The sequence below is a fragment of the Pseudocercospora fijiensis genome (genome assembly GCF_000340215.1).
Source record: "Pseudocercospora fijiensis CIRAD86 unplaced genomic scaffold MYCFIscaffold_2, whole genome shotgun sequence".
Classification (NCBI taxonomy): domain Eukaryota; kingdom Fungi; phylum Ascomycota; class Dothideomycetes; order Mycosphaerellales; family Mycosphaerellaceae; genus Pseudocercospora; species Pseudocercospora fijiensis.
The window spans coordinates 6399464-6426517 of NW_006921533.1; the positions used below are offsets into that span (position 1 = coordinate 6399464).

The 27054-nt window shown below is 48.0% G+C and overlaps 3 protein-coding genes across 3 annotated transcripts; 2 read left to right on the forward strand and 1 right to left on the reverse strand.

Moving 5' to 3' along the window:
• Positions 1 to 9993: 9993 nt before the first annotated feature.
• Positions 9994 to 14103, reverse strand: MYCFIDRAFT_202624 (uncharacterized protein; the record flags this gene model as incomplete). The annotated part of the gene is made up of 3 exons (XM_007925705.1): positions 9994 to 10930; positions 11001 to 13497; positions 14070 to 14103. 3 exons carry the CDS (start codon positions 14101 to 14103, stop codon positions 10192 to 10194), a joined length of 3270 nt encoding a protein of 1089 aa, XP_007923896.1. The 3' UTR covers positions 9994 to 10191.
• On the forward strand, positions 14102 to 15216 carry MYCFIDRAFT_194695 (CSN5 cop9 signalosome subunit 5; the record flags this gene model as incomplete). Its single annotated transcript, XM_007925706.1, has 2 exons — positions 14102 to 14123; positions 14174 to 15216. The coding sequence occupies 2 exons, from the start codon at positions 14102 to 14104 to the stop codon at positions 15214 to 15216; spliced, it is 1065 nt and encodes a 354-aa protein (XP_007923897.1).
• Positions 15217 to 16142: 926 nt separating this feature from the next.
• MYCFIDRAFT_63251 (uncharacterized protein) lies at positions 16143 to 26910 on the forward strand (the record flags this gene model as incomplete). The annotated part of the gene is made up of 3 exons (XM_007924495.1): positions 16143 to 23909; positions 23961 to 24558; positions 26852 to 26910. 3 exons carry the CDS (start codon positions 16143 to 16145, stop codon positions 26908 to 26910), a joined length of 8424 nt encoding a protein of 2807 aa, XP_007922686.1.
• Between the last annotated feature and the right edge of the window lie 144 nt (positions 26911 to 27054).

The window sequence follows — 27054 nt, forward strand, 5'->3', positions numbered from 1 at the left end:
CGAGTAAAGCTAGGGTCTTAATGCCTTAGGCAGGGCTTAGCGCTTAGCAATAGGCTAACTTGCCTGCCTTCCTCCCTCTCCTCCTAGCTCCTTATCGAATACTACCTATACCTACTACCACTCTATCTACCTGCTAATATACCCTTCTTATAAGAGCTTAATACTACGAATAAAGGAACTGAAAAAAGCGAGGAGATACTATACGTCGATCTAGTAACAGGTACAGTCTTAGGGCCTAACGCTATAGACGATAAGCGCTAGGAGTAGATCGAGTATAGTTAAAGAGACGAGATACTAGTAAAGGGCTAAGGTATAAGTCCTATTAATCTAGAAAATCATAGTTAAAGCTACTACGAAAAGCTAGCAAGGATTAGAATCGAGACTAGTCGTCTTTATATCCTCGATATAGAGTAGAAGTTTCTTTATTAGTATTAGAGCGAAGCCTTTGCGTCTATAAAGGCAAAGTAGCTTGCGATTAATACGATCGGGGCTAGGTATCTAGGGACGGCAGAAGTGTTACTATAGGAGGAAGGGGTATAGGTAATTATTCTATACTCGGTATATATAGCCGGCGTTCGTAGCCGGCAGATACTAATAGTTAAATAGAAAGCGTTTCTCGAAGGTAGAGTGCTACTACTATATAAAATCTTTACTAAGGTAGAGAGGGCTTGTATCCGGAATCTAAGCTACTAATAGGATAGGTTAGCGTTAGAATTCTCTAAATCTCTATATAAGCCTCCGAAGGATTACCTATTTTAGCGATACGGCTTTATCTCGACTACTCCGTAGGTACCCGAAGAAGCTCGAGCGCTCTTTAAGGTCTTTACTAAGAAGCGGAAGGAGTTCGAGGATTAGGATTAGTTAATAGAGCTGTTAGTTAGTCTTAGGTTTCGTAGTTAGACTCGGCCTAAGCATTTACTTATCGAGTGTCTTATACCGAAAGAGGATAGATTAAGACTAAAAACGAGCTTAGATTCGTTAAGTATAGTAGCTCGGTTCCGTTAGTAGGAGAGAGCCGCCGTATAGAAGGCAAAATTCAGGTAGTTAGGGTAGCTAGGAAAGAAATTCTAGTAGTTAGGCTAGCTAGGGTAGCTAGGAAAAAAAATCTAGTAGTTAGGTAGCTAGGAAACAAAAAAAAAAGGTAGCTAGCTATTTACTACCTAGCTGTTCCTAACGATACGATACTATAAAAGAAAGGGTGTTTCCCTATAGCTACTAGTACACATCTACTACTCCTAAGTCCTTACCTTACCGTACGAAACCTTAAAACATACCGACCGATATTGTATATATACTAGGCGCTATACTAGGAAGGGTAACAACGAGACGATAGTCGAAATAGTCTAGTATACGAGCGAGATTGCGACAACGTCGAGAGGAGGTCCTATACTTACTTTCGAGCCTATCGAGTCCTAGACGACAATTAGGGCTAGATTTATCCTCTCCGAATCCTAGTAGTAGGAATTTATTATAGGGTACTACTACCTAGTCCTTACCTTTATAGAGTCTAAGTAGAAGGTTGTTCGGAGATATAAGAATATCGAGTATTAACCCGGAAATCTTCGAAAAGGCTAGCTAGGCGTATCTTTAGAAACCCGAGTATATAGAGCAGTTCAATTAATAGGTCTATAAGATATAGTTCCCTTTATACTTACGTTCGAAGGAGTATAAACTCCGGAAGTACTCGATACGATAGGGGAGTAAGGAGCGAACGGATATATTCTAGAAGTTCTTTATAGAGGGGGCATTGTACCGTTATACGACTTCTCGACTTAAAGGTTAACTAGTAATTATCTACAACTTCTGCGGTTTAATCTTAAAATACCCGAAACTAGGGGATAGGAACTTATCGCCTACGAACTATCTCTATTCTAAACAGTATCGGGAATCTTAAGGAGAGAGGAGAGTTAATATAGATATAGCGTTCTAGAAAGAGGTACGTTTTCTAAAATGCCGGCTATAGCTGCCGGCTATAGCTGCCGGCTATAGCTACCGGCTATAGATTCCGGCTATAGATTCCGGCTATAGATTCCGGCTACTTAAATCAACCGTAGAGGTCTAGCTAATTATTATAGGCTACGCTTAAGGAAGCTCTAGGATTAAAGGCTACCGATTTCTCCCCCGAAGACTTTAAGCAACTAGCAAACGAAATGCTAGCTACAAACGGTCTTCCGGAAGACTTCTACGAAAGGGAGTCTATATAAAAGATATACCTATATCTTATAAACTACCCTCCCCTATTTCTCGGCGCGACAACCTAGCGTATTATATTCGAAAAGAATAAAGAGGCTGCGTTAGACGACATTCGGGAGATCCTCCGTAATACTCGCCGAGTAGCTATTGCTATCGATAGCTAGTTAAGCCGGACTATAAGAGCCTCCTTCCTCTCGATTATACTATACTTTATCAATTCGGATTAGAAACTCTAGGAACTTATAATCGGATTCCCTAAAATTCTAGGTTCCTATACTAGTAAGGATATAGCGAAGCTTGTCTATACGGTAATAGATAGGGTTAGCGTAACAACGAAACTAATCTCGATTACTACGGACAATACTAGTAATAATCGAACATTATATAAGGCGTTATATATACAATTCACTCGTATATGTCTTTAAAATTACTAATTATATCGATAGGGTCGAGTGCGTAGAGGAGATTACAAGGTCTATAATCTAGCTTAATCTTCCGAATATTAAGCTCGCTACGATTCCGGATACGTACGATAATACGTACGATAATAACGATAAAGAGGAGCCTATTAATAGCCCTAGCCCTAACGAATCGGAGCCGACGTCGTTACTAGTTGCATCCCTATAGAAGTTTCCCTACCTCGCTTATATAGTTCAAATCGCGATCCGAGCCCTCTTTAAGACGCTTAAAATTGCACTATTAAACGACGACTAATAGAAGATCCTAGATAAGGATAAAGCAAAGTCGAAAGTCGAGAAACTTATTATAGTAATAAGACGGGATAAGATAGAGAGCCTCGCTCTCGTTTTGTATAAGGTATAACTTTTGTCCGTAGCCGGCACCTACAGCCGGCAACCTAGTATAGTTCTAACTCTTTTTCTCTAGCTTCGTCGTCTAGCAATATATACGAACTCGAGCTTATAGAGATATAACCGATTCGAGGCTATTTAAAAGAACCTAATCGAGCGCCCTAAAACCGATACCTAGAATATCGTATAGAATAAGCGATAGCAAAAGCGGCCTCCTTAGCGCCTACTCTGTTTTATTTAAGACGTTAAGACCCGGTTTAATTCGACTTTCTATAAAGTTACGAGGGGATGTACTTTACGTACCGCTCTCGAGATCTATTAGAGTTCTAAGGGTATTAAGTAGCTCGGCCTTACTACCGCCGAATAGCGCTAAGTAGAGTATCTCGTCGATATTAGTAAGCATTACGCGAAGGTTACTACTACGATTAGAAGAACCCGAGGACCGACGATCTACCTTGTCTTTACGTACTATAACTAGCTCTTTAACGAGCTCGAGGAAACCGTAGCTAAGCTAGCTAAAAAGAGCGTTCCCTAGAAAGTAGCTATAACGAAAGCTATAGATACCTCCTATACTAAGTTAGATAAATATTATAGTGCTACCTTTAACTCGTTCGGGGATATCTATAGCGTTGCGTACTTGCTTAACCCGGTAGAAAAGGATATATACTAGCAGAGGCCGGGATAGAAGGCGGACGAGGTATAGCCGAAGCATTACTAGACTATTCTAGAAAAGATGTTCTACGAGCGTCGGAAAGAAACTAGTCTAAATACAGCTCCTATAAAGAAAAAGAAGGTTTAGAAGGCTCCGATATTATACCTATTTCGTAGGTAGGAAGTAGAGGCAGAAGAGGAAGCAACTACTAAAGTAAATAAAGAAGAGTTCGATCTCTATCGGCGCGCGAGTAAGTATAAACCCGTAGGCTCGGAAAGAGGGCTAATAATCTCTAGATCTTACCGGTTTTCTAGACGAATTCGGAGACGATATTCTCGCTATATAGCAGCGGTTAGAGCCTAAGTTTCTAATAATAGCGTCGGTCGCTCGGGACGTCCTCGCTATCCCGAGCGTAGGTATAGGCTATAAGAGGTCTTTTAGTATCGCTCGTTACTAGGGCCGCTTTAATCGAATATACTCGCCTACTACCTTCGAATCTATTATAGTATTCCGATACTATCTCCTCTACTAGAATCGCTAAGGTAGGTTACTAAAGATTATACTAAAGGAGTTGATCGAGGAATTAGAAAACCTTAAGATCGAAGAAACCTAGGAGCGCGAAGAGAATACGAAATTTAGTCTAAGCGAAACCCTAATTAGCGATAACGAAGAGGAGGAGGGCGGAAGTAGAAGGCGATACCGGGTCGAGAAGCGGAAACGTATATAGGCTTAAAGCAGCTTTAAGGAGACGAAGCGTTTATATATAAGGTAATATAGCCGGCGTATATAGCCGGTATATATCCGAAATGTGTTTCGAATTCCTAGGACCTAAATAGACTAGTTGCTATAGCAACCGACCCCGCTTACCTACGGACTATTTCTAATTCTCTATTCGCTCTTCCTCTCCTTCTTCCCTTTCCCTATATTCTTAAAGATAAATATACCTTAAGGATTCGGCTCTTCGGGCCTTCCTAAGCTAGCTACCTCCCCTTCCTTAAGCTACTATCCTTTATTCGAATCTAACGATAATCTACTAAGGCGGTTTAATAGAAGACTATTTGTTCTAGAAGGCAAGAAGCATTAATATCTCCTTACGATTATATGCTTATTAATTTTCTAGGTCCTACCGATATACCCTCGTCGCCTAAACTCGTAGATAAATATCTTTAGAGGCTAAAGGGCAAGGGTAAAGCAAGCTAAGTATAGGGAGACCGTAGCGAGAACGAGATATCGGAAGAGCAAGGCTCTCCGTAGTATATATAAAGGAAGGGGGTTCCTCGGAAAACAGTACCGAAAAATAAGAAGGCTATAGGTAGATAGGAGAAGGCTAAAAAGAGTAGGCGGACGAAGACTATCGCGAAGAAAAGTTATCTTTCTATTAAAAGAAAGGGAATAAGGCAGGACTCGACGATAAAGAAGCGGCGCTTTAAACTAGGTACTATTACCCTTCGCTAGATCCGGCTTTTCTAAAATAAAAGAGGGACCGAGCTTTTAATCCCTAAGACTCCCTTCTAGCGACTCGTCCGAGAAATTATATTAGATTTTCGGTCTAGTATACGATTTACGGCTAAGGCGATTAGTGCTTTTTAGGAAGCTACGGAGGCATTTCTCGTAACCGAGCTTAAGCTTTTAAACCTCCTTACTATCTATACGAAGCGGGGTACTCTTTAAAATAAAGATATATAGCTTCTAGCTAAAATTCGGCGTCGGTTTATAGCGGATTAGTTGGAAATTGTATTTAGTCGTTAGATTAACCTAGGAGGAGGCCTATTTTCGCATCCTTTTACCGGCTATAGGTACTGGCTATATTTCTAATTTTATCTCCGCGCTGTCCCTAAATCTAAGGTACGAAGTAGAAACCTAGCGCTCTATATTTACCCGGCTATTACAGAGACGAGCTACATTTAGATTAGTTTCTTCGTATATCGCGACCTAGCGGATAGTAAGCGAAAGGGCGATAGAACGTTTATAATACGTCTCTATTTAGACCTAAAACACAAAGGTCCTAAGGAGCCCTAGCATCCTAACTATAAGGAGATTCTTTAGTATTAGTACTTTAATCCTCTATACTACGAGGTAGATAGCAAGCCTACGAGAGAGAAACTTTAACGAGAAATTCTCTATAATACGTAGCGCTATTGTATAGCTATAGATACGCACTAAGTCCGGCAACTTAAAGAAGAATTAAGATAGCGTATTAGCGACCGAGGAAGAGATCGATAGTATACTAGTAGAGTCGAGGTCTTATAAGCGAAGTATAAGATAATATAGGCTCTTAGTCGTATAGAGTAACGTACTATATAAATAACTAGGCGTACTACTCTTATTTACTTACGACCTATATCCTAGGATACTCTTCTCGTACTTTTTATACTCTTTTCTAATACCTTACCTAGAAGCGCTCCGCGACAACCGAGTAAATATAAGCTATAGGGTTTCCGCTCGGTACCTTAGCCTCCGAGATAGGGCGGAGTTGAATTTAGAGCGATAGCCGGCACTCGTAGCCGGTATATAGAGACGGTAGTAGGCCTTTTCCTGCTAAATAACTAGCTTGTTTAGTATAGCCTACCTAATATTTCTTATATTTACTAGCAATAGGCCTAGGTTACTTATAAGATTACTATAGCTAGTAAAGGCATTACTAAAGAATATCTATACTATAGTAAGATACTATTATTACGCCGGCTATTTATTAAAAGGAGGCTTTCGCCTATTACTATGCCGGCTATATATACCGGCTATATTTCAAAGTCTCCCGTACCTGCCTTTTTTAGCCGTATCTACCTTTTTTAGCCGTACCTGCCTTCTTTCCTTGCTCTAACGTTACTATAATATAGGCTTGCGCGAAGCTTACTCTATTGCCTAGCGATACCGCGACACTACCGCTATATTCAACCTTCGTATCGATACCTATACCTCTACGCTCTATATCTACTACCTCCGTAATACCCTCGCTCCGCGCGCGCCTTCGTATACCGTCGTAACGCACTTTTTTCCTCAATTCGACGACTTTTATAATAGCGAGTCTACTTAACTAAGTTACGACGCCTCGCAAGAAGGGACCTAGTGCTTCTACGGGTCGTAATAAGACCGGAAATAGTAGAACGAGCATAGTATATTAACGTAAGAGGGCTGCTACTACTACCGCTAGCTCCGGTACTAAAAAGGGCGTCGCGAGTAAGGCTCCGCGTAAGATAACGGCGGGCAAGGCTCTACGTAAGACGATAACTAGCGCTTCTACTACTAGTAGCAATCGTACGAAGCGTCGATAGCGCCTAGGAAGTAAGTCCTATTTATAGCCGGTAGCGTAGCCGGCAGCGTAGCCGGTAGCGTAGCCGGCATTCTTACTATCTTTTTACTAATCCTTCTTTAGCCGTAGCCCTCCGTAAGATTCGGCAGTATTAGAAGAGTTCTTAGCTCCTAATCCGCAAAGCTCCTTTCTAACGACTTATTCGCGAAATTGCCTAGGATTATAGAACGGACCTTCGCTTCTAAGCCTCCGCGATAGGCGCCCTTTAAGAGGCTATAGAAGCCTACCTAGTTCGTATCTTCGAATATATATTTCTCTTCTACCTCTTTTCGGACTATACTAATACTATTTTAGCGGTTAACCTTATAGCTATCTACGCGAAGCGTATAACGATTATAGACAAGGATTTTAAAGCACTCGATTAGATTCTAAAAGGCTAGAATATCTATATTCGAGACGGTGCTAGGTAGGATAGATATTCTAGTAGAAAGGATATTCGTAGTGTTATCTATAAGCTTTTCTATATACGAAATAAGCCGCTATTATACGGCGCTATATACCGCGCTCTAAATACTCTCTAAGCATATATATATAGTATAGTATACTTTATTAGCCGTACGGAATAGAAGTCTCCTAAAATCCCGTTAGTACTAAGGAGTAAAAAGGCCGGCTACGCTGCCGGCTACGCTGCCGGCTACGCTACTAGCTACGCTACTAGGTTTTTTAAAGAACTAAAAGAAGATAGACATTCCGGTTGATTTGTATTAGTTTAGATTTTTATAAAAAGAAAATAGGGAAAAATAAGGAAGGTTGAAGAGCCTAATAGTTATAGTTATAGGCACTATCCCTGTTTTCTAGAGCATATTATACACCTACCTTCGCAACTCTACCTAATACTCCCTCTAAATATCCTTATACTCTACCTACTAAAAATTCAACTAGGTACCTAGACCTATAGCTGCCTCTATATCTTTTACTATCTTCTATAGGTTAAAGGCCTCTTCTATAGTAGCCTCTACCTCCTTATATAATACGAAGTTACTACCTACCCTACCCTTTATATCTCCTAAATAACTAAGAGTTCTAAGGAACGAACTAGTATTCGGCCTTAGTATAGCGAGTGACTAGTAGAACGTTCTATAGAGCTGCCTTATAGCTCTTTTATATACTATACCGATACCGAGGGAGGAGCTATCCTAGTACTTAATATTATCGAATAGTTCGGTAGGAAAGTGTATAAACTTCTTAAGAAGGAGGACTTCTAGGGAAATCGATGAGTTCTGCCTAGATCTAGATAAAGATATTCTACTAAGCAGTTAGGGAATTGAACCGTAAACGAAAGGATGAAATTTATACCTAAGGAGTGCAGTTTCCGAACTAAACTATAATACCTTGTATATATATATATATGCTTTTAATTAGTTAGTGCCCTTAGCTAATTGTCTATAGATTTGAGGTTATATAAGTACCTTTATACAACTACGTAGCCTAAGTAGGATTCGAAAATTCTATAAGTACTAAGGACTAAAAATGCTAGCTACGCTGCCGGCTATACTGCTAAGTCTTACAAAGGGCTTGCTTAAAGCTACGTATACATTCGTACACTTCTTAAAAACCGATAAATTATATAGTTCGAACTAGCTACTTATATAGTTGCTTAGCAAACTAACCTAAACCAAACTAGAGTTTCGGCTTAGCAAACTAAACTAAACTAACCCGAACTACTGCGGGGTCTAACTCTTCGCACTATTACGAAGGACCGTTACCTTCTATTACGTAGTATACTCGAGAATATTATATACGACTATTATTAGAAGGCGAAGTAGGTAGAGGCGGTTATTCTAGCTAACTTGTTATACGCCTATCGGACTAATATTGCTATATAGTATTAGTCTAAATATATGCGACTATTGGTAGCGGTAGAGCTATTATAATAGCTCTAGTAGTATCGATAGCGATACGACAATAGTACGTTATTTGCTATCTAATAGGCATAGGTCGATATAGGCGTAGGCGCCTTACTATTAGTCTACTAGTAATAACAACCTCGCTAAATATAATAACCGCGATAGGCGAGGGACCTATTTGCGCTAGAGGAGGGCACTTAGCGCGCGCTAGAGTATACGGCGACTACTTTCTATACTAATTAGTATAGAAACAGTTACTACTATCCTTCGCTGTCGTTCTAGGCCTCTCCGCTATCGCAATTTAAGCCTACGTAGGTAACTAACTCGGTACTATAAAATACGTACGCCGTAGGCGACGGCACCTTCTAATATAGTATACCTTCTTTAAACGACGGCAGTTTAATAGATATAATACGCTAGGTCCTTTACTAATAGCGCCTTCTATATATACCTACTATACTAAGCGGTCTTCGCTACTCTATAGTAGCCGCCGATATACCGACGCTATAGCCGTTAAACCTATTAAGACATACGCTATAACAATAGTCGCTAATAGACATATTACAACTTAGTAATCGGTAGGTAGGGGTATTTATTAACGACCGACGATACTTATTAGAAGAATAGTAGTAGCTATTTAATAGTAGGACCTTTAGTAGTAATCTATACTATAGCGGCGGTAGCGGTAGTAGTAGCGGCAGCGGTAGCAATAGACAATAAGGCAAGAGTAAGTAGATATACCTCGAATTTAGTATAATAGCTATACTATACGTTAACTTTAGCTTTATTAAGTTATCGCTAGCGACCTTAGTAGAAATTACTATATTCCTAAAGCCCTTTTGAATTTGAAGCACATTTCAACTAAATTCATTAGGGGAGTTGCTAGCAACTCGAGGTAAGGGGTGGGACTGGGGTAAAAGTGGGTCGAGCCAATCAGCGCGAGTTGCTGATATATAGGCCACTTCCTCGTCACAGAAGAACCCTGCATGCCAAGAGCCAGGGGTGAGTCGCGCAGTGCCAGGATCATGCGGAACAGGAGAACGCCTCCTTTTCTTTGCTTCTCATCGACAACAATACCATCCCATCATCGTCGACAAGTACCGTGTCGTGCCGTAGACAGAGGGGTGAGAGACAAGGTAAGGTTACATTCAAAATTTATGCTTCTGCTACGATACGCTTGAGTATATCCGGGACAGAAAAGTGCCAAGTTTGTTCATCACTGTGAGAGAGAAAGAGAGCCTTTCTCACCCAAACCCACCACCAGAAGAAACGCCGCCAGTGTCGCGTCGCCGTGAATTTCGCCTCACACACCGTTATCATGATCAAAGCCAAGACCAAGTCCAGACGGCCGATGACTGTGCATGTCCTTCGATCTCCTCCTCACCAAAGCGTAGCATCCCGATCGAAGCGCACCAATTCCTTACCCGCATCTTCAACATCCTTCTTCGCCTTCATCCGCATATAGAAAATCGGACAATCCCTGCTCGCGCAGATGACCTCGTTATGCATACTGCCTTGACACCTCTGACACTGCGTCCACAGCCGCGCAAACCTCACCTCCAACTCCGCCGTCTTACTCAGAGACCTCTGATACAACTCACCGAATCGCCCCCTACATTCCTCACCCACAGCCCCACCCTGTTCTTCTTTCGAAATCAAAGGTTTCTTACAGCCCAAACACGTCTCCGTCTTTTTCGCGAATTTCATGAGACCGCCCATCGTCGGCGCAGCGACGGAAATGGCACGCGTGTGTTCGCCCGTGAGTAGAGAAGCCGCTTTCTTCTCGCCTAAAATGGGCTCGAAGATTCGGCCCAAGGGCTTGGCGAGCTGGTTATCGAGATAATATTTCGTGTCGATGGGAAGGTTGTGTTCGAGCACGAACATTGGATCTTCCGATTTTTCGTAACCTTTCGAGCCCGCGGCACCCTTGACCATCACGTACGCCACACGATCACCCAGCGCAGGCGCCGACCCTGCATCGCGTTTGCGCATGCGCTCGGCCAGTTCAGTGTGTGCCTGCTTGGAGGCGTAATCCGATTTGCTCAGCGCTTTGGTGATGACCAGATTTGACATGTCGATGCGGTTTTGCAAGAGTTCTGATATGGTTTCCTTGACATAGCTGTGCTAAAGTTAGCTGGATGGCAAATAATTGTGGGGCGCTGCAAAGCTGCAGAGATCTGCGGACTTACTCCTGTGCACCCTGCACGTCCTGCTCGATCAGAAGCATCCTCAGACTGGTTTCAATGACGTTCTGCACGAGTCGACAGTTGTCTCTGCGCACTGTTTCGATACCCTTGGTATCCATCTTGTCGTACTTGGTGGTGTTTGTCCAGTACAGACCAGCATACCGCTTCTTGTTGATCAGAAGATACGGATAGTAGACTTTTTCGAACTCCAGCTTGATCGGTTTGATGAATTTGCTCGACACATAGTTTGCGGCATCCTCGCCCAATTCCATCGCTTTGGCCAGGTCATTGGGTCCGAATTTGACCATGACAGAGTCGGTGTCGCCATAGATGACCTGTGCGTCGTGGCTGTAACCGTTGGCGATAGTATATCGTGCTTCTACCTCAGCTTTGGTCTTTTCAATCATCTGTCGCCCGTACGACGTCGTGCTGCTGGCTATTGCCAAGCAAGGCAGTTTGCCGACTGTAGCGCCAGTGAGACCGTAGACGGAATTTGCGGAAATCTTCAAAGCCAGTTGACGACCATTCAGCACAGCCTTCTTGAAGGGATCAGTCTCGACAGCCAACTCCTTCTTCGCACGCTTTCTGGCTCCCAGCAATTCTTCGAGAATTTGCGACAAAAGTCCTTTTCGAACCTTGGTCGTACAGAAGAGGTCGCCATTGGGTGTGACAATGTAGTCTTCATCCTTCTTCAGGTCGAGCTTCTCTATGGCAGTCTTGTTGAGAAGCGTGGTGTAGCACAGGTTGTGGGCCTGCATGATACTGGGGTATAGTGAAGCAAAATCTAGAGTTGCAACAGGGACGTCGTAATAGCCTCGAGTAGGCTCAATGACAGTAGCACCCTCGTATTGCTCGTCAGAGCTGTCCGTTTTCAGGTTGGGAACCACTAGCTGCTGCTCCAATGCTTTTCTGAACAGCTGACTGATGAACTTGATCTGCTGTCCCTTCGCAAGGAGAAAGTTGAAAGGAACACCCGTGACTCTCGCCATTTCGGTGTAGTTGACCAGACACATCAATTTATCCATCAGTCTTTGCGGAAGATACGCGTCCTTCAGGCAGTAGACCGCCAATCTTCGTCGTGACTCTGGCGTTCCGTTGTACAGCTCCGTAATCATGGTGTGGTGGACATCTTCTTTTTGCTCGTTCAGAAAGTGCGCTGACACAGAGTTCAATGTATAGCTTCGCAACTGGTAGTCTCTCTGAATGAGCTGGAGAAGATCAAGTTGTAGTCTACCATTGGTGTTGGTTGCTTTGGCATCGCGGTTACCCATCTGCTTGCTGGCAAAGTTGGTGTCCTTTGCAACCGACTTGACATTCCTTAAACGTGATAGGAAGGGAAACCTCGCCACTTTGAGATGGGCGGCACGATCCAGAAGATACGGGAAGTCGAAGTTGGCGATGTTGTATCCAATGATGACATCTGGGTCAACCTCCTCGATGAAGTCTCTCCATGCCATCAACATCTTTTCTTCCTGATCAAATTCAAAGAGCTGGGTGTTCACGATGAGACTGCAAGTGTCCATGCAGAACACATTCCGCACGAATGGTTTCTCTTCACCATACCGCGTCACGACGTTCGCAATTTGAATGACCGGGTCGACGTTCGCTTCGGGGAATACGCCTTTTCGTCCAGCACATTCGATGTCAAAACTCAACACACGTAACGGTGCCATCTTGGACCATTCTCCGTCAATCGGGTGTGCAATAATGTCGCGATAGTGGCAGTACGCCTCGATCTGGCACTGTCCTTGCCGATCTCGCTCTGGAAGCATGGTGTATTTGCCAGCGTTGATGCCAACCCATGACATGCCAGCCATTTTCGTGTCGACCATGAAACGGAGCACGTATGCGATCATGTCGAATGTCAAAATGCCTCCTTCTGCCACTTTCCACATGCCCTTATAGTTCGCATTTCCGGTTTCAATCGCCGTTCGAAGGCGACTGATGTATTTCGGGTCGGTCACGGTAATTTTCAGGTAAGGGCTCTTGGTATTGCCCTGGAAGCCGTACATGTTCTCGCGGAGGACCATCTGGACGGAGTGGATGGCAGCGGAGTGTTGAGCCATGGAGCTCTCGAGGAAGACCTTGAAGGGTTCGCAGTCGTTTTTGGTGAAGGAGACTGGGGCGGCGACATATAGATAATGCAAGAAATCAGTGACATGGAGCAGCACCGAATGTCCTTCCTCCGTCACACCGAACAGCTTGACTGTCGCCTTGCCGCCATGCAGTGTGCCTTCCTCCGCATCGATGGCCTGGAAGGTGATATCGCTGGTCTTGGGGTTGAAGTTGTCGAGGCTCGGACGTGCCCATTTCTGGTCTCTCTCGGCATTATTCTCTTTCAGGTCGCCAATATCTTGGGTGAGCTTCTCAAGGACTTCGGTCTCAAAGTGGCTCTTGGGCTGACTAGAGCCAAGCTGACTGCCATTGGGACCTCTCTTTCCCGGCACTCTGAGCGCTGGCTTCGAGTCGGCATCGAGCTTTCTCTTCTTCTGTGGCGATGCTTGCTGGTTCCGGCGAGATTGAGTAGTTTCTTGCAAGACCCGCTTGCTGGGAACATTCGCCGGGCCCTGTGTCAGCACGCCGGGCATTCTGGCGGTGTTGAGTGAATGGTGAAGGGTGCAGTTTACTAGAGCGAGCGTCGCGTCGGATGGGATGGTACGTGTAGCGCGTCACCCTGGCGCCCGTGTCAAATCAATGTCCAAGCTCCCTCGACTTGCTGCACCTGACTCTGAGCTTCGCGGGCTTCTCTTCTCGTTGCCCTCACAATCCGTGCATAGCACAGCACAGCACAGCTTGGAAACGATCCTTTCGGCTTTCGCATGTGTCTCTAGCGAAGTGAATGTTCATCTCGTGCCGCTCACGGCCTTCCCGCTGACATCGTCGCATCTTCAACGAGTGGCCCACAGAGCTTCGTTTCTCAGGCAAACATCCATCGCAACTCTCGCCTGACATTACCCGCACAAAACATCAACTGTGGCCTGGCTCGTCTTCTGACAGTCAAAGTCCAAGCACACTTCTCACAGGCCAAGTATGATAGAGGGTGCTCGATAAACCGACCCGACACTTTCCTACCTATCTCTTTCGCCACAGCTACAGACGCCGCCATGGAGTCGCAGCAAGCCTGGGGTGAGTGACTGTGCACTATGCTCCCGCGCTATGAAACTGACTGTCTCTAGAAACCGAGAAGTCGGTCAAATTAGTCGACCCGAACCGAGACGCGCTCTACAAGTACGATGCAGCCGAACAGAAGAAGATCAACGAAGCTCGACCGTGGCGCTCAGATCCACATCACTTCAAATATGTGCGCATATCGGCCGTCGCCATGGTCAAAATGGTGATGCACGCGCGCTCGGGAGGAGACATCGAGGTGATGGGCTTGATGCTAGGATACGTGGAGCACGAAACATTCATCGTCACTGATGCTGTGCGATTACCCGTCGAAGGCACCGAGACGAGAGTCAACGCAGCAGACGAGGCCAACGAGTACGTGGTCAAATTCTTGGAGCGGTCGCGTCAGACAGGACAGCTGGAGAATGCTGTGGGGTGGTATCACAGCCATCCGGGCTACGGCTGCTGGCTCTCCGGTATCGATGTCTCGACTCAGCACAGTCAGCAGATGTTTCAAGATCCGTTCCTTGCCGTGGTAGTCGACCCGCATCGCACCATCAGCTCTGGCAAGGTCGATATCGGCGCTTTCAGAACCTATCCCGAAGGCTACAAGCCTGACGGCCAGGAATCGGCTGCTGAAGGCATGGCTGCAGTTCCGATGGCTAAGGCCCAGGACTTCGGTGCGCACGCCAATCGCTACTATCCCCTCGAAGTCTCCCACTTCAAATCGACGCTCGACAATAAGCTACTGGAGGCACTCTGGAACAAGTACTGGGTGCAGACTCTATCCGCATCGCCACTCGACACCAATCACGACTATGTCACAAAGCAGATTGAAGACTTGGCCGGCAAGACTGCTGCAGCCGCTAGCAGTCATTCAATAAAGGGCATGCCACCAATGGGCCCATCCAGGAAGAGGGGCGGGGACGAGCAGATTGCTAAGATTGTCAAAGCTGCAGAGAAAATTGCCAGCGAGGAGAAGATGGGCCTCAGCGCTGCTGTTGTTAAGGAGCAAGTATTCGCGAACGGCGCTGCGGAAATCGCAGAGACGATCAAAATTGATGGGAGCAACGGCGTCGACACGCAGATGGAGGATGCAAAGGCTTCATGAGAGAGCAGCAGCCGGGGATGATATGATGCATGGTGATAGATTGGGGATATGCTGTAGCCAGCTGCGAGCAGGCATGAGCGGCTCACGGCTCCACATTCGAGCGATCGAGCACGGCGGCGGTCAAAGCTCCCGAAGGCACGCAAAGCACGCGACATGCGCGGAGTGCCACGAGTGATACGCATGGTGGTGAATGGGCTTAGACTCGTAGCTATGAAGAGCTATAGATGAATGAAAAGAGAACATAACGGCGATGAATTTTCAAAGATGCATTTGGCATTTATCTTTGCGGCCGTTGTCCCAATAGCGCATGCCTATAATGTTACCGACTTTGGAACTATTCCGTTTCTCCAAGCGGACTGTCGGTCCAAACACAATTCGATGGTAGCAACGGTGTACCGTGCACTGTATATAGAGGCCCTTGTGGCTTCGAGGCCTTCAAGGTGTTCGCTCCTTCCACAGGGCAAGGCCTACAATAATACATACTATCCAAGAACTGTCGAATCTGTTCCGAGTTTGATCTTGACGAAGGCCCATGCAGTTCGCCCAAAGCAGAAGCTTACTATTATCGGCAACGGCAATGAGCGCGTTCAACGAACACCCTTCTTCTCTTCTTCCATAGACATAGCAACACCCCAAACTCATTCACCAGCTGTAGACCACGCCAAGCGCCCAAGGCCAGGTGCCCTTCTTCCTTCCATCGCCGCGCCGCTTGCCAGAAACGCTCCCGCATCAAGCTCCATCGCACACTGCTACTTCCGGCCTTCACTACACATCTCACCAAGCATGCCCATGTACAACAGCCTATTTGTTTTGCCGTGATCGCAGGCACCGCACTGCACTCTGCAGCATGACTACGCGACGCATAGCATCGAACCCCGAAACGACATTGCGCCGGCGCGCGCGGAGCTGATGGCGCATTGTCCGCCATGCCTGTGCCGACGATATCATTCCTCTTGGGCCTGGTCGTGGTGGCATATCTGTTCACACTCGTGGTGTTTGCCATCTTGCGCATAGTTACGGGTGTCTCAATCCAGCGAGTGGGCTACACAGGTTTCAGGCGCATCGCTTTCTCTCCCCGCCATGGCATCAAGGTCAACATTCGTGGCGTTGGCCTCTCTGTGCATCGCCCAACGTTCGCCCTACCAACCTGGTGTAGCTTGGTTGTCACAGAGCTGGTAGTGACACTGAACCTGCAGGCAATCGACGAGGCGGCAAAGCAGCAAAATGGGAGCTTTGAGAAGGCCAACGGCAATGCACCGCCGAGACCCAAGACGCCAGCCGAGCAAGAGCAGGAGGACGAGGAGGGCCGCGGGAGGCTTTGGCGGAAGCTCACCGAGACGAAAGAGACGATCAAGAGACTGCATAGACAGATCAACTGGCTCAGACTGCTGGACCTGATCGCGACTGCTGTGACTTTGAACATTGAAGGAGTTGGGTCTCTCACGCTGGAGCGCTTGACGCTTTCCGTGGACACGCGCAGACAGACAGTTGATCGCAGTAGGCTGTTCCAGCATAACAAGCATCAGCCGCAGACTCAAAGTCCTGCAGAGTGGAAGTCGATGATTAGAAGCGTCCTCTTCACACCCGAAGGTCGCGAAGATACCGAAATTTTGGACTACTGCACTGTCAACATCCATGGAATGCTTCATCGGCAGCGTGAGGGGCTACGCGATGCGTCAATCGCGTTGAAGCTCGGTCGTCTCAATCTACCTTACGATGATTTTGAGCATGCGATGCGGTGTGCAGATCTCCTCCGAGGCCGATATGCTCAGCCTCAGCATGACGGCGCCACCGACCTATCGCTGGCAGACGTTGTTGATGAGCTGGATAGGCCTGGCAGCCGCGACGAGAACATTGTTCGAGCCGTGTCAGAGTCCCGGGCTTTCGTCGCTTCCGTCCTGCGTGGCATTCAGGAGATCCAATTCGCCGTGGGATTTGTTGGTCTAACTAAGAAGCTGGACCTCAAATCGCACGGAAACAAGGAAGTCTACTTCAACTTTGCTATGAAGGAGCTAGGCTTAGATCTTTTGCGTCTCGACCCGAAAAGTCCAGCGCATCGGATGTACTTCTCGCCCAACGACATTGCTCATCAAGGTCTCCTCACCGGCATTGCCATCGCAGCAGGTATTGACGATGGGCATGACCACCCGGAGCGCATGCTCTATATACCTATGGTCACAGCCACTGTCAAAACCACTTTACCTTCGCGAACGATACACTACTCGAGAGTCGAAGATCCCAGCGATCGAAACACGAATATCTTGTATGCCAATTTCGTATGCACTTCTCCTTCTCTAGACTTGGACCCGAAACACCTGCCACTCGTTCGCGAGATCACAAAGCAGCGATCGGAGCGCAAACGCCGGCGTAGTCCGAGCAGCGCTCATCACCAGCTGATATCGCAACTACTACCTAAAGCGCACCTGAAGCTTTCCATCCAGGAGCCAGTTGTCCGCATATCGCTCCCACCCTTAGCCAAAGACGCTGCAGACGATGACTTCGACTTGCTGATATCATCGGTATCGTCGGTGGCATTGGAATGCGAGTCTTCGCACGCAACAGATGGCCAGATACACTATAGCCTCAATTCTTACTACCGACACTCGCGCCATCGGCTTTATTACCAGGCTGCAGCCGGCGACAGGCATGACCTTCTGCACAGCGACTTCGTGGAAGTACAAGTCGATCTCAACGCTTTCCCTGACGTTGCTGTGAATGCCACCGGTCGCGCTCAAACCTTTACGATCTTTCTTGTGCGACCCGACATCTGTGAAGGCGTGCGCCAAATTGTCAAGCAGCTGCGCCGAAACGTACTTGCACGACCAGAGGACAAGCACAAGCCTCATGCGAGCTTTTTGCGGCAGATGCCATTATGGCTACAGCAGTGCAAATTGGAGGGCTCAGACTTTGGCCTCGAGCTCGCTGGGATCGACGACCAAGTATCTCAAGACACGCGAGGCTTTGGCTTGCAACTTGAGTCATGGACCGCAGAATACAAAGCTAAGCGTGACGAGCCTCACCAGGATGGGCACAGTCGGCGCAAATCAGTCTCCAGGACTCCGCAAAAAGACAAGGACAAGAAAGAACATGGAACGCCAAAGAAGAAGTATCAGAGCTATGCTGATGGCCGACGGCTGACATTCCACATACAGAATCTTGAGGGTACAATTGTGGATTCCATCGAAGATTCTGAGCCGGAGTCGTTTCTGACGCTGCCACGCTTTGAAATCGCTTTCTCAACGTCAACGGATGCACATGGTCCGATCTTCCATATCAACTCTTTCGCCAAGAGCATACTTGTGCAGTACTCTTTGTATACGCATTTCGCAACTGGCGTCGCGGCTATGGTCATCAAGAGGACTTTCCTGGACAGTGCAGAGAGCAGAGACACCAAACCTAGCATGAACAGAAATCATAGCCTTGGGTTGTCTGTTGCTGACCCAGAGCTTGAGGATATTGCTCGAAGGGAAATTACTGCTATTGACTTCAAAGCGAATCTGGTACAAGTAAAAATTCGACTGCCAGCAGATCCACCAATGATGCTGCAAGCCTATCACTTGGAAGCTGGGCGTCATCGCTGGTCAACGCCTTTCGCACGCAGCCGACTGACACGTTTGTATGTCCGAGCTCCTGCAACCAGATCGGCTTGGAGCAGAATTATCAGTATCAAAGTTCTGCGGCTTGATCTTCGCGATATCAGGCGGAAGGTTGGGAAGCAGTCCGTATCGGAGAAGACGCTAGAGATGGCTGCGGAAGCGATGCGCATTTCAGTCCCACATTCACTTGTGGTTCATGACATCTTTGACAATATCACCAATGTCATGAAGACGACGAAGCAGCTTCAACACCACTTCTTGACGCGCACGAATGAGTACATTTTGACCAAAGAGCCGGAAGGCCCTAAGCACGTGCCTCGGATCACTCTCCGGACGCAGATCTTCCTCTTCGACATCGAAGATAGCTTGTTCGAATCTAAACTTGGTGCTATCTACAGGGCTGGACTTCTTGAGCAAAAGCAAAGAATTGCTCGTGATGAAGCGTTCAACTTGAAGGCCAAGAGAATCAATCGGAGCCAAGCGCGCGAATCCTCGCGATTGCGTGCCCAGTCGGCACATGAGAAGCAGCGTTCCAGGTCTCGCATCAGGCAGACCAATAATGCCAAAAGAAGCCAGAGCACTCGCGAGGAGGGCCTAAGTCCGCAGAACAGTCAGAGGCATCGAAACCATGGGCGCAATATGCGTTACGATGCCGATGGCAGGTGCGGCATTAGTGACGCCCACAACGTCTCCATCAATGAAGCGAGGAAGAAGTTAGACCAGTACAATTCTCAATCCTGGAAGAACCGAATCGATCGAGTAGAGACGTTCCAGAGCCATGCCATCAGGGAGATCAGAAGACTTATCGGCGTTTCGGACGATCTCGAAGATGTGGAGCAGAATGAGCCTATCCTTGCCTGGAGTCGCCGACCAGCACTCATGGTCATCGCAATCACTGATTTCGGCATCACGGTGGACAAGCCCACCTTTCCGATCAATGAGTATTCGCAATTCTTGTACAGCGTTGGCAAGGGCATGCCTCAAGATATGAAGTATGCCCTTCTTGTACCCATGAACCTACACGTTACCATGGGCGAGGGTCGAGTACAGCTCCGCGATTACCCACTCCCGTTACTTCATATTCCAACGCTTGGGAATGGCCAGTCTCCCCGTATGCCAGCCATGTCGCTCCGGACTGACTTTGTTATTGCCGAAGAATTCCGGGACATTGAGTCACAGAGAAGTGTCACTGTACAGGTAGTGCCACCTGAGAAGATGGGTGCCGGGCAAGGAGGCTTTGCAATCAATGTCAGGAGAACGATATCTACGGTAAAGGTCTACTCAGACATAAAGATGGAGATCAACACCAGCAACGCCACAAGAATATCGTGGTCAACATCCTATCAGCCTGCAATTCAAGATGCGATGCAGGTGCTGGAAAGCTTCACAAAGCCGCCCGTCGACCCATCTGATCGAGTTGGGTTCTGGGACAAAATTCGCCTTACATTCCACTCTCGCATCAATGTGGCATGGAAAGGGGATGGAGATGTGCACCTGACAGTTAAAGGATCCCGCGATCCTTACATTGTGACTGGAAATGGTGCTGGTCTTGTCATGGTGTGGCGAAGCGACGTTAGCTGGAACATAGCACAAGATGAAGATCCACGCAAGTTTATGACAGTCGACAGCGGAGAGTATATTCTAGCTGTTCCAGACTTCAACAACTATGCTCGACACTCAGAGAACATGGCCACAGACGACGATGGAAGTACATCGTCGGGCTCAAGTATTTCGAAGAAGGACGTTGTGTTCAAGAAAGTCGTCATGAAACTCTCTGGCAAGGTAACCTGGCTTGCTGGGCTCATGTTCGAACAGGACCTTCCAGAAGGAGGCCGCAGCTTTGCGTTCAAGCCTCACTACGACATTGTGCTCAAGCATCCAGACTTTGCCAAAGGCTCTGATGGCTTGGAGTATGACGCATTTCGTGGTTTCCGGTCCCATCACATTCACATGTCTGTCGCTGTGGCCGCACCGCACGATCGCGACTGGTCAGTAACAAACATCAAGCCGTCCAACAACTACAACTCGGTCCATTTGACACCTCGGTTCTTCTCGCATTTCTTCAATTGGTGGTCCATGTTTTCTGGGGTCATGTCTTTGCCTGTCAAGCAAGGGCCTCTTTGGGGCATCACGGAGAAGAAGAGCAAGAAATTCGGAAGACATGTGGCTACGATCAAATACAACCTGCTCCTGTCCCCACTCTACATCAGCCATGTGTACAAGCACAAAGACGCAGAAGAGTACGCTGGGCATTCAGTCTCAGCTACCGGCTTGAAAATGCGACTTGACAGTTTCATGCTTGATCTGCATCAGAGACGAGAGCACTTTGACTTGAAAGGCAGAGAGGGCACAAAGGCGAAGCAGACCAGTGGAATGCGTATCAATCAGGCTCAGTTAGACTTCATATCTGCGGATCTTCGAGCGCTTTCGGCAAGCATAGAAGGTACCAGCGCGGAGGACATCGAGAAGGCAAGTGATGAGACGTTGGCGTCTTTGCATGGGCAGGTGCCTTTGGTGGACATGTCCAAATTCGATATTCCAGACAATGACTTCGCATGGATCGACATGGACGACTTTGTTGAACTGGACTGGATCCTCCCGGCTGAAGCAGATCCGAAGACAAAGATCTTGCCGTTGGGGTACGCCCCGCGGTTTACGTACTTCCGCGAGACTGACCACAATGGCACTATTGCAGGCGATCCCTCAAGAAGTAGTCCTTTCGGTGATGAGCCTACGCACTTTTGTGTCGTGTCTAAGAAGAATGATCCTCGAAGGGTACAGGCGGAGCTTATCCAGAGACGCCTTGAACTGATCAAGGAGAAGCAGGCACAGAACGTGCGCGCGGTCGGTGAGCAAGAATTGAAACTGGTGCGTGACATCAAAGACGACAAGAAACAGACCGCGGCACTTGAAGCCAAACTTGAAACTCTGCGCGGCCATAGCTCCCACTTGGAAGGCAAGCACCGCTTCTTGGAATCAGTGCTTTACGAACTGTTGCAGCGCCTGGAACACGATGATCCATCTGCCGTTCCAGATCTTGAGACCAGTGAAGCATTTTTCGAAGCTCACGAGAAGACATACGACACCAACCATCCACGCCAGGACCCGGATCTGTCGAACATGGACGCTGCGCCACTAGCAGACTATACGAGTGACTTCAATAATCGCTTCATTGTGCACAATGCTCAAATCAAGTGGAACAACTCCCTGCGAAACATTATTCTGCGCTACATTCACCAGAATAGCCAAAGAAGGGGTTTTGTGTATTATATGTCGCGTCGCGCAGTCAAATTCATTCTTGATGTGCTCGAGGAACGGCAGAACTCGGAAGAGGTTGGCACGCCAAAGAGACAAAGGTCGCGCGCAGCAAACTACACCTCAAGCTCTGCCGAGTCGCCAGAGGCCGACGACGAAGAGACTGTACAGGACAGAATCGACCAGCTTCTTCGTGATGGACGCCATTTTGTTGATGCAGAGGAGCCCGTCAATGAGACTTGGGATAGTGGACCTGGTAACTCTGGACACGATGACATTGCGACCGAATTTGCTCCCCTGAACACTTATCACTTCCGTCTGATCGCACCGCAAGTCCAGCTTCAAAGCGAGAAGAACTCTCAATCAGCTGTGCTCGTCACAGCAAAGGGAATGCAGCTCAAAGTCGTCCAGATAATGGAGAAAGACAAGATCGATGACGATGTCAGCGGACTCGTACAGCGCAGGTTCAATGCGGCGGCGGACAGCGTTCAGATGTTCGTCACAAGCACGAAGACTTTCTCCACAGAATATCTGCACTTCTACTCTGCCAATCGCTATGGGGTCAAGGCTGGCACTTACTGGCCGCCTTGGGTGCCAATGGAGATTATGTTCGAGTTCCAAACGAATCCTTATGGGTTCCATCGTGTTGTCCATCGGACCTCTGCCAGCCTGCGATACGACAAGTACAACCAGCTGCGTCTCAAATACAACGACGACATCTCAGGAGGCGAACCCAAGTCTGCCGAGAGCGCAGAAGAGGCGGAGAGCCGGATGGATCATGTATGGCTGGAATTCCCACATTTCCGCGCCATATGCGACTCGACTCAGTACTTTGCTATGTACGTCATTGCCATGGATCTCTTGCTGTATAATGAACCTCTTGAGAAGACTAGAAGTGAACGTCTTGAGAAGATCATGCTTGCATCAGATTTCAGTGACTTGACAGGAGCTCCGGAAATGGTTCAGATGCTGCAGGAGCGTATCCGACAGCTGGAGGAGATCAAAATGCATTTCCAGGTCAATGAAAGGTTCCTCGATCGCCAAGGCTGGAAAGACCGCATCAAGCTCGACCAGGATCTTGCCAGCTGTGAGGACGAGCTATTCTTCATGATGAAAGCTATTACAACATCGCAACAGCATGTCGAAGAGCGACGAGAGACTGGAAATTCCGGTGGCTTCATGCATTTGCATGTCGCTTCCAAAGAGCTCGCTTGGCATCTTATCCGGGACAAGGGTGAGTCACTGATCGAGTTACAGCTCAAGGACGCCACATTCGACAGAACCGACAACTATGATGGGTCGAACTACAATATCATGGAGATTGACCGCATCAATGGTTTCAACTTGCTGAAAGATGCCATCTATCCGGAGATTATATCTCCTTTCACAGATGAGACCAAGGGTGGCCGGCGTTTGCGAGACGCAAAAATGCTGAGAGTTCAGTGGCTGATGCTCGAGGCCATTGCCGGTATCCCAGTCGTGGATTACTTTGAAGTCGACCTCGTGCCTCTTCGACTTCAGATTGAGCGCGATGTAGCTCGCAAGATTTTCGAGTACATCTTCCCGGGCGTTGGCGGCAAAGCTTTCGATGGTGGCTTTTCGCCATTCATGGTGAAGAACATGCTACCTGCCCAGGATGAAGAAGACGAAAACGGCCCAGACGGACAAGACTCGCAGAGTGTGTTGGGAGCAGACTCCACCGATCGTGTCGACCTGATACCAAACGATGCTAGTGGTCCTGGCTCTCTGGACGCTCGCCTCAAACCGACGCTGACTCTGCACAAACACAAACAGATGCATAGCAAGAGTGACAGCAAGGGCCTGGGTATTTCCAACGGTCCGGTCGCCAGCCACGGCCTGCACGGCTTTGCCATATTCCAGCACTCCGACAAGTCACGTACGGGTGACGGCACTCGATCTAATGCCTCGCGACATGCTCTTTCGCGGACGAAGCTCTCGCCGATGTCACGTTCGCCTAGTTTGCGCTCACTCTCTACGATGCGTAGCACAGCTGGCAGTCAAGATGCAGACGACAAGGTTGACAAGAGCAAGAGACTCGCTGTGGCGCAGAAGTTCCACGAAGATCACAAGAAAAGGAAGAAAGACAAGGAAAAGGACCACGATCAGCCCTCCGACGATCTTACACAAATGATGAGCAGAGCGTCGAATTATATGACTCTCGCCTACGTCAAGATACCTAGCATGGTTCTATGCCTGTCGTACAAGGGGCAGGGAAAGCGCAACATCGAAGACGTGCATGATCTCGTCTTCCGCATGCCTACACTGGAGTACCGCAACAAGACGTGGTCCAACCTAGATTTGGCGATGCAGCTGAAGAAGGATTTCGTCCGTGCGCTGATCAGCCACGCCGGTGCCATTGTGGGAAACAAGTTTAGCCATCACAAGCCGAACAGGCAGCAGCAGTCTCGACTGCGTGAGCTCGCAAACAGAAGCACATTTATGAGTCCCAATGCAAGCCAGGCTCAGATGGGTGTGCTGCCCGGGCCGCCAGACTGGACGACAAACAGCTCTGAGACAAGCAGTGTCATGGAGAGTAGCTATTACGACCGAGAGACAAGCACATCTGGAAGACCTTCGAGTGCAAGAGCAGCTAGTAGTAATTTCAGTCGAAGCCTGACACACTCATCACCATCGAGCTCAAGAGGGGACATGCGCAGGTCAGAAGATTCGGACTTTCCTCAGGCATTGGGAACGACGAGCAATGGATCATCTGGCTACAGTCACAACAGTCCGCCACCGCCGCCACCTTCTGCTATTCCACGACCACTACCATATGCACGTGGCTCTGCAAGCACGGCATCGGGGTCACAGGCGGATGAGTCGAGGAATCGTGCCAATACTATCACACGACATCTATCTGGGTTCGGCGAAAGATTGAGGCAGAGACAGGGCACAGCTGACAAGAGTGGCTCATCAAGCCAAGGCGGAAGAGAGGCGGAGGTCGAAGACACAGAAGAGACCAAGCGAAAGAGTAGACTTCTGCTCGGACCGCACAAACTGCTTGGGAGGTTGAGAGATTGAGGATTCGGCATTTTCGTGGTGCGGTTGTGGTTTTTGTCTTTGCCGCTCTTATTGCATTGGGATTGGGCATGTCGTACGTCTAGCGCTTCGATTCTTTTCCTTTCGGATTTGGATTTTGGGAGGGATGGGAGCAGCAGCTTCGCGAGAGAGAGAGAGCAGGAAGCACAGATCTGGATGAAGGCATCTTCTTTTTATGGCGCCAAGAGAGAATGGTGAAGGGCAAAAGACGGCGTGTTTTCGAGTACATAGAGTATTCGTTCCAACGTTACCATACTCAGCATGTGCCTCATTTCATGTACGTGTGTGCGCATGTGCGTATGCAGCACGCTGGAGTTGAGTGAGGTGAGGTGAGGTGATGCCCGACTCGGATGCCAAGCCACCAGCTGGCCGGAAACGCGCTAGAAGCAGTACTTCTGCCTTCCTCGATGGATCTACATGTATGCTGCCCTTTCCCCGATGCATGGCATACGGCAATGACCGTGAGACACAATGGCTTTCCCCAGCGACCTTTCTGACGACGACGGACCGCTGCACACAGAAAACGCAAAGTCACCACTTGGCTCCAAACGCCTCCCAACTCCCATCAAGTTTCCCTTCACGGCATTCTCACATCAGCACGACCTGCTTGCCATCGTCACAAAAGCCGGAGATGAGCCGCAGGTCCAAGTCTTCCGAATCATATCTGGACAGCTGGCATACACCATCAAACGAACCGACGACGACTACGACATCACAAGTCTGGCCTGGAAGCCGGACGGCACATGTCTTGGCATCGGCTGGAGCGATGGCAAGTACGCGATTTACGATGGTGAGAGTGGAAGGCAGATGAGTATTGTCGAGCTTGATGTTGAGGAACTGGAAGATGAATATGCGCTGGATCTGAGGCTACCGAAATATGATCGGCAGAAAGAGGAGGCCAAGGCTGAGATGTTGAGCACGGCTGCGTGTTTGGGCTTTATGGGGCACGAGAATGGGAATTCGAAAGGCGTGGAGGTGGAGGCCCATTTGACGACTGATGATTGGTATGATATGACTGATGATGTCTATGCTGATGGTCCGGCGAAGCAGAACAGAGAGGATGTGGTTGCCGCTTTGCCACGTGCGATTGCCTCGCTGGATGTTACCAAGGTGCTGCCGAGACTGAGTGCGATTCCAGCACACGGAGTCGCGCAGCCTAGCTCTGGACCTGGTGCGAATAAGTTCTCGAGTCAGGTCGCTACAGACACACAATTTGAGACTCACGGCGATGGAAGCGCAAAGGCGGTGGATGCGCTCCTCGTCTGCCAAAAGGACCGCAAAGTACAGGTACTGCTCGACGAGACTGTCAAGATCGGCACTTGCAGGATAGCTGGTGAGCCGATCATGCATGCTGCACATCCACAAAACTCAAGCCATGCAATACTCTCGAGACACGAGCAGTCTGAATCTACTCTGAGTCTTACGTCGCTCGATCTTCCACTGGAGAAGCTGGGAGGATCGCTACTCCACATCATTGCAACGAATACGAAACGAATACAAACGCTCATGGACTATGTGCTACAGACGTCGAGATGCATACAGCACGACTACACGTCGAATGTTGTACCGCCGAGGAAAATTCTTGGCATGCTCCAGGACGACTTGGCCAAACAGCATCCGGTCGATGGCGATGCCGTAACGAACTTATATCATCTTGCTATGACCGGCTCCTTTCATCCTCAGGTCCTGATCTGGATTGACGACTACAAAGATGCATTCCACAGGCGTTGGGAGCAACCCATCAACACCATGTACACCAATATTCAGAATCACATATTTGTGAACCTATTGCCTGCACTCGATCGCTTCAGCATTGCAGTAACCACGCTCCGTGGTCAAGCCACTTATCACGAGGGTTCAAGCCGTTTCGATTGCTCTCCCCAGATCTTCACGAATATCCTCGAACACATCGACAGCTTACGCCTAA